The sequence below is a fragment of the Bidens hawaiensis genome, unplaced genomic scaffold (genome assembly GCF_021521415.1).
Source record: "Bidens hawaiensis isolate Kalapana, Puna unplaced genomic scaffold, B.hawaiensis_p1.1 tig00000055_1, whole genome shotgun sequence".
NCBI classification, from domain to species: Eukaryota; Viridiplantae; Streptophyta; class Magnoliopsida; order Asterales; family Asteraceae; genus Bidens; species Bidens hawaiensis.
This window is the reverse complement of record NW_027491016.1, coordinates 1,746,437-1,753,819: the sequence shown is the minus strand read 5'-3', so window position 1 is coordinate 1,753,819 and position 7,383 is coordinate 1,746,437. Positions and strand designations below refer to the sequence as shown.

General features: G+C 43.3%; 1 protein-coding gene across 1 annotated transcript; it reads left to right on the top strand.

Moving 5' to 3' along the window:
* The first annotated feature begins 4,989 nt into the window (after positions 1-4,989).
* On the top strand, positions 4,990-6,980 carry LOC143633438 (heavy metal-associated isoprenylated plant protein 3-like). The gene is made up of 5 exons (XM_077101771.1): positions 4,990-5,095; positions 5,204-5,348; positions 5,522-5,754; positions 5,894-5,981; positions 6,415-6,980. Exons 1-5 carry the CDS (start codon positions 5,087-5,089, stop codon positions 6,978-6,980), a joined length of 1,041 nt encoding a protein of 346 aa, XP_076957886.1. The 5' UTR covers positions 4,990-5,086.
* Positions 6,981-7,383: the final 403 nt, after the last annotated feature.

Genomic DNA, 7,383 nt, shown 5'->3' with positions numbered 1-7,383 from the left:
CGCGTCGCGGAAAGAACTACATTTCTAAGCGCGCCGCGGGAAGAATCACATTTCTTAGCGCGCCGCGGGAGGAACTAAAATTCCTAGCGCGCCGCGGGAAGAACTATAATTCTTCGCGCGTCGAGGGATGAACTACGATTCTTAGCGCGCTGCGAGAACTACAAATCCTTAGCGCGTCGCGGGAAGAACTACCGTTCTTAGCGCGCTGCGAGAAGAATTACAATTCTTAGCGCGCTGCGAGAAGAGTTCGTCTCGCGTATCGCTGAAACAGGTGGTCTTCACGCAGGATTCCTTGTAATGGGTCTGGCGCGTGGGGCTGCGCAGACAACCTTAGGCGGGAAGGAACAAAGGACAAGCAAAGAGTTAGAAAAAAAAGAGGGAAACAAGGCGTAAGGGCGGGACGGCGACAAGAGGGAAAAGAAGGCGGAAAGAGAGGAGGAGAGGGACGGGACAGCGGAAAGAAAGAGAGAGAAAGAGGCGGGAAGGAAAATATATATTATTATTAAAAGTAAAATATAAGTATAAATATTAAATTATAAAAGAAAGAGATCGGATCGGAGAAACGGGTACCTGGGTCGGGTCGGATCGGGTCAGATGTCACAGCCGCGGGCGCCGCTGCGGAATCCGCAGCAAAAGTAACCGCCGGCTCAGTGAAAGATGTGGTAAAAATAGCACTGACAGCCGGCGGTGATGTCATCACAGCTGGAACAGTTGGCTCAATGGATTGAGCAACTGAACCAGCGGAAGCAGGCGCAGCCGCCTGGGTCGTCGCCTCAGGAAGGCTGACCAAGCCTACCGTCATGGGCGGAGGGGTACTCTTCCCTGCTCCACCCTGGAATGCGTCAACATCCACGCCTGCACAAAGAAAAGTATTAAAGATGGAAAACTATGAAGTTAAAAATAAAGTTTGTACTTACGGGTTTTCTTGAGCCTGAAAGTGCGGACAGGCGGGGATGAACCCGATGGAGCCGGCCTCTTTGCGCCGCTCACCGTCGTCATCCGGGGCTCTCCGGAGGTGACAGTCGTCACAGCCTCCGGAGCAGTGGTCTTCTCACCACCGGGGTTCCCCGCCACCTCCTCGCACTCGGCCTCTGAGTCAGACCGAGGTACCGGATCGGCAGTGGAGGCCACCTTCTCCTTCCCCTTCCCGCCGGCGGCCTTCTTCTTCCGCACCAACGGAGGACCATCTGCGGATTCCTCATCAGAACATAAGATTAGAGGAATTCCAGCAGAGGTTTCAACATTGAGGGGTCGAGGGTTGAATAGCGCCTTACCTGGCCGCCTGGCACTCAGGATCTCGTGGCCTAGCGGGTAGACCTCCACGAACCGATCCGCCGTTTGTTCTAGGATGGGCAACTCGTTCTCATCTAGAGCACGAGTACCCATCCGAGCGGGACCGTCAGCCTCCCGCGGATACAGGAGCGACTGCAAGTCGTTCCCCTCTGAAATAAACAGGAAAGAAGTTAGAAGAGATTCTAAATCAACAAAAAGAAACAGAGCATACCGTAAGGAATAGAGTTCAAACCGTATTCGAGGACGATCGGGATCTTTCGCGCATCCGCATCCTTCCACACCCGGCTCATCCCGAGCATCACCATCCCGGACTCCGCAAACCGGTAAACCGGAGATTGGACCCGGGATATCTTCGAGAACCATTCCGCCTCCTGGTAGTTGGAGGCGTGAAGGCTTGGGAGAGCTTGCCCATTCTTAAATTTCATGGCAAGGGGGATGGCACGGGCGGAGATGAAGAAGAACTCCCGCTTCCAAGAGCGAAGACTGCGCTCGGTTGCGCAAATCTTTAAACCCTTAATCCGGGTTATCAGCGTATACCACCCCTGGATGCACCTCCAAGAGTAGAAGGTCATCAGGCGGTCGACGAAGGGCTCAATGCCCAGAATCCGGCACACCCACTCGAAGTGGCGAATCTTCGCGATCGCCATCGGGTGCACCTCGGTCAGGTGCACACCGTGCCTCTCCAGGACACGATAGACAAACTTTGTCAATGGGAACCTAAGATTCCCATAAACAAAGAATGCAGCATATACCCCGATCTTGCCTCTGGGGGCATCATACACCGTTTGATGGGGTTCAGGAAACTCAGGCTCGAGAGACTCGAGCATGAACTTCCTGACGATGTACTGGTACAGATCGACAGGCAGAGCACACTGGCACTCGCCAGCAGTACTCTTGTCATCGGTGAACACCCCAGCCTCCTGGGCTGTAGCTTCGAGATCGTGAGAAGACATCTTGCAAATGAAAGAAGAAAACGATTTCGAGAGAATGCTCGACTGAAAAGTTGAGTATTCGCCGGAAATCGCTTTGAAGATGAAGAGAAAAGTGAAAGTGTGGATTACAAAGAAGTCTCTCCCCCTTTATATACTAATCGCAATTAATGCGATGAAATTAATGAGGAAGAGAGAGAAGTCGAAGGTGCAATAAAACTATGACACGTGGCAAAAAGCAAGCTGGCAACAGCTGTAGAAAGGACGCGTACCATTAATTTCGCGGCCACGCGCCCGAAAAATCGCGCCCACGCGCCTGAAAAAGCGTCTGGAATGACCATGTACTGTCACGTCACCATAACTTCCTGCACGTCCTGACACAGTCAGAAGAAACCGTCGCACGACGTTTCAGAGGTTTGGACTGTTCTTATCCTTTCACCAACTCTTCGAATTTCAAAAAATTCAAAAAAGATTCAAAAGTAGGCGGGAAAATACCCCTTACCTTGGCAACCAAGTAACTGTAAGACAGGTGCGGGTACAGTGTTAAGGCAAAACCCTTCACATACTTAGCACCTGCAGGGAATTGAAGCCAAGAATACCTCGGCAACCAAGTAACTATAAGACGGGTGCGGGTACAGTGTTAAGGCAAAACCCTTCACATACTTAGCACCCGCAGGGAATTGACTCCAGGAATACCTTGGAAGTAAAGTAACCGTAAGACGAGTGCGGGTACAGTGTCAAGGCAAAACCCTTCACATACCTAGCGCTCCGCAGGGAATTGAAACCAAGAAGGATCTTCTGGGCAATGCTTGCGGAAACGGGAATAACATCCCCGCATAGCGGGAACGTCGAGAACTACATTGTTTGAAGCTTCAGGATGGAATTGGTGGTTTTAACATAATTGATTACTATGTTCAAAACTACCAAAACCTCATGGAGAATCCACACAATTGGGACTCAACGCTCCTGACTTGCGAGGAGGTTACAGACCTACCCGCATCATACCCAAAGATCAAGCAGGAAAGTCGAGAATTTCTGCAAGTGACATAAGGACTACCGCGGGAAGAATCCCCACGGAAAACCTTAAAACTAAAAACCCTTTTCAAAACCCCTTGCTAGTCCAAAAGTTCACCTCACTTATTATTAATTCATGAGAAGAACATTGGACTGGGGGGACTTGAAGAGGTAGGTCCCAGCAGAGCCCAGTTGGACCCGCAAGACTCACCTTGAACAGGGACGTCTGCGCTACGACCAACTGCTCCCGCAGGACCCACCATGTTCAGAGAAAACCTTACGCGTAGTACTCCAGCTGTACCCGCAGGGAAAGCCTCCCAATGGTGAAGTACCCCGCTTGTTCCCGCAGTTGCGGATACAAGCCATCAGGGAAGGCTACCCGCACTGACAGCAAGGCTACACGCACAAGGCACTAGCTACTTCAGTAGTCACATGAAGGAATGAGCAAGGCGGGAATAATCCCGCCTAAATGAGCCAGTCCGTATGCTTCTGGAAGATCTTTTGTACTATACCTACTAAGGTATGGGCAGAACAGACGATCTGACCAGAGCAGCCCATGAACCAATCACAGGGTGACAGCTCACCGACAACAGTACGAGGAGGAGCACCCTCTAGTACTGTTTGTCACTATTAGCCGCTGCCTACTCACCAACCCTTACTATGGGACGTGCGCAGCCTACAGTTGGTGGAACAGTGCATAGCCGGCAGTAAAGGAACAGTATACAGCCGACCTTGTTACTGTCGGCCGTAGTCTATTCACCAACCAGCATGGCCTGTGCGTAGTCCACTGTTGGTAGAACAGGAATACTATTCAGCCGGCTGTACCTTCTAGGAAACCTACATTCGGCTATAAATACTCCAACACCTTGGAATGGTAAGGACATCATCTGATATCTCGTTATCTTATCTTATCTAGCAATCTCTCAATATACACTTATATTCAGAGCAATCTAGTCTGATTCTCACGCCGGAGGGTGGTCACAAGGAGGAACCCCCCCCCCCCTTCTCATTGACGAGCTTACGGTGTCTGTTTTGCAGGTCACCTGAAGAACAACCTTCTCTGCTGGACCTCATACTCGTGGGAAACATTACTTAACCCCCAGATTATCCGTAATCTGCCCTGGGTCACTTAGTGTTTCTTCAATGACTAAATAAGTAAATATATTTTTATCATGCTACTTCTTTTCTGTAATTAATACGATTAACAACATTTTATCAATATTTCTTCATGATGTTTGAAACAACCCCAATACTCAAATAAGCTTTCTTGAGACGAGATGTTAACTGCTCAAATTGATTTTGTTACTTACGAATTGACTAATCAGGAACACTGTTAAGAAGGAAATCAACCATTATGCAAAAATTATATCGAATTAGGTTTCGAACTTGAGAACATAAAGATCAATACTTGAATTGAGATTTTTTAATTGTAATTTCTATCAAATCCTTTTTATTTAAGAACATCCTCTTTTACAATTGGAGGGTTCTTCTTTCCTTAGAATAAAATATTCAAGTTTAAATAAAATAATTAAAACATAAGTAAAAAATATTCATGTTTAAATAAAGTAATAAAGAAATAAAACAAATTTACTTTAAATAAAATAAAATAACCTGGTCCCTTCCATAATCATAAATTCATAATCCATCATTCATATACATAAAAAGAGACAACAGATACATACATACATACACCCATACATGAATATGAATACATACATATATACTTAATTATATTTTACGTCATCATACAAACCCCTTCGTGCGCTCTATATAAGCACACCTTTGCCTCCAATTCCAGTCTTCAAACCAATAGCCGAATTTTCAATTCAAACCTTTGTTCCAAAGTTCCCATGGGTGAGGTTAGTGTTCCAAATTCTCTGCATCAGTTTTCTCATTTTTTGTCTTTATCTTGCCATCCTTAAACTGGACTCAATTTAATTTTGTCTGTTTCATATATTCTTTTATAGAAAGATGATACCAAGGGTGATCAAAACAAGCCGGCCGATGCGAAAAAGAATGACGGTGGTGGTCCTGTCACCGTGGTTCTTAAACTCGACTTGCATTGCGAAGGATGCGCCAAAAAAATTAAAAAGTCTATTAGCCAATTCGAAGGTAAAACAAAATATAAATTATATATTTACCAATTAAAATTGATAAAATTTGGCTGACGTGTATATTGACTTTACTTTCTGAGAGGTTATGGGTGGTTTTAATCCAGACAAAAGATGTATTTAACTATTTATATAAAAGTTTTGAAAGTATTAAAAGCATTGTAACTCGGTCAGGCGTGGAAAGTGTGAAGGCTGACACCGCCAGTAACAAACTGACGGTTGTTGGGAAGGTGGACCCCACTCGTATCAAGGAGAGAGTGGAGTTCAAGACTAAGAAGAAGGTAGAGATCCTCTCTCCTCAGCCGAAAAAAGAAGGTGGTGGAGGTGACAGCGAAGAAAAAAAGAAAGAAAATCAACCACCGGAGAAAACAGCCGAAGCCCAAAAGAAACCTGAAAAACCAAAAGAGGTACTGCAATTAATTCTTTAATTAAAGTGTTTTGGTTACAAGTTTATTTGCATTAAATTATACGTTTAATTGCATTTAATTATGCTTTTAATAGTTGTATATTTTGATTATTATTATTTTTCAATGGTGGTTGATATAGCCGCAATCGAGTACGGTGGTTTTGAAGATTCCGTTGCACTGTGAGGGATGCTTAGGAAAAATTAAACGTGCCATTTCAAAAATTGATGGTAAGTTTTGGTTTGGGTGTCTTTAACCAACTAATATTCTGCTTTTAAATTCACCTGTCCTGTCTACCGAGTAATTCGATTTCTCGACCTTAAAAGGGATAAAACACATATTATACCATCAGATACCATGTCAAAGGCGCTTTGGTTGGTTATCGTTATCTTCTGGAAATTTCATTATGTTTTGTACTTAAAATAGTTAATTTATTATCTTATTTGAATGTTATTTCCAAACATTTTAGTATTTCCGATGACTTATGAATATATTATTGTTAACTACTGAATTTGTTTAATTGGACGGTAAGTAATTTTATATATAAGCGTAACGTTCATATAATATACTTAAAAAATACCGTCTTTATATATAAATTTTCAAAACACCCCTTTATCTTTATATGTATTTATATATATTTATATTTTGTCTTTATATTATCAGGAGTAGAATCTGTGACGCCAGATTCAGGCAAGGATTTAGTAACGGTGAAAGGGACGATGAACATGAAAGAGTTAATACCACAATTAAAAGAAAAATTCAAAAGAAAGGTTGATATTGTACCTCCTAAAAAGGAAGACAAAGGTGGTGATACCAAAGATGAGAAAAAAGAAAAGCCTGCCTCGGGCGGTGGTGGCGATGATAAGAAAGATAAAACCGGTGGTGGTGATGTTAAGACAGCTGGTGGTGACGACGGTGGTGGTGATAATAAGAAAAAAAGCATTGAGGTGGTTAACAAATTTGAACATCATGGGCAAAATCCATATAAGTATACGTATACGATGCCAATGTATAATCCGAATTATTACAATAACGGGTATGGGCCCGCTTCAGCGTCTTCTAGTCATGGCTATGTATACCAAGGCTATAGCCATGGGTACCCCATGGGATACCCACATGCACCACCACCACAACCTCCGTCACCTATGCATATTAATGACCCTCGCGGGTATCATCCTGATTCCGGAATGTTTAGCGACGAGAATCCTAATGCGTGTTCACTTATGTAAAACAGTAAAAAGTATGGCGTAGTTTGCCTAGTAGGTAACCACAGTACCAAACCCATTATACCGTAAGTTATATCGATGGTTTAACGTTAGGTTTGTTTTATTATTTGACTTTGTAATTATATAAAAAATATTATATTAGATATCCAATTTTGTAAAAAATGATAATGTCACATTATTGTGAACAAAGAAATGAGAAATGGTCCATCTTGCTAAATTCTATGTTTGTATTTAATGATGCCATGCGACTAATATTTTTAATTTATTGGTTAAGTAATGTTATTTATTTATTTATAAATTTTGTTTTTTGTATGACACAATTGGCCCGCTTATTTGGAATATTTAGTATTTTTAAATGTAACAAACAACCAAATTTTGAATATTAAATATTATCTTCAAATTTTGA

Coding starts and splice junctions, on each gene's coding strand:
- LOC143633438 (XM_077101771.1), top strand. Junction 5,755..5,893: donor AACCTGAAAAACCAAAAGAG/GTACTGCAATTA, acceptor TGGTTGATATAG/CCGCAATCGAGTACGGTGGT. Junction 5,982..6,414: donor TGCCATTTCAAAAATTGATG/GTAAGTTTTGGT, acceptor TTATATTATCAG/GAGTAGAATCTGTGACGCCA.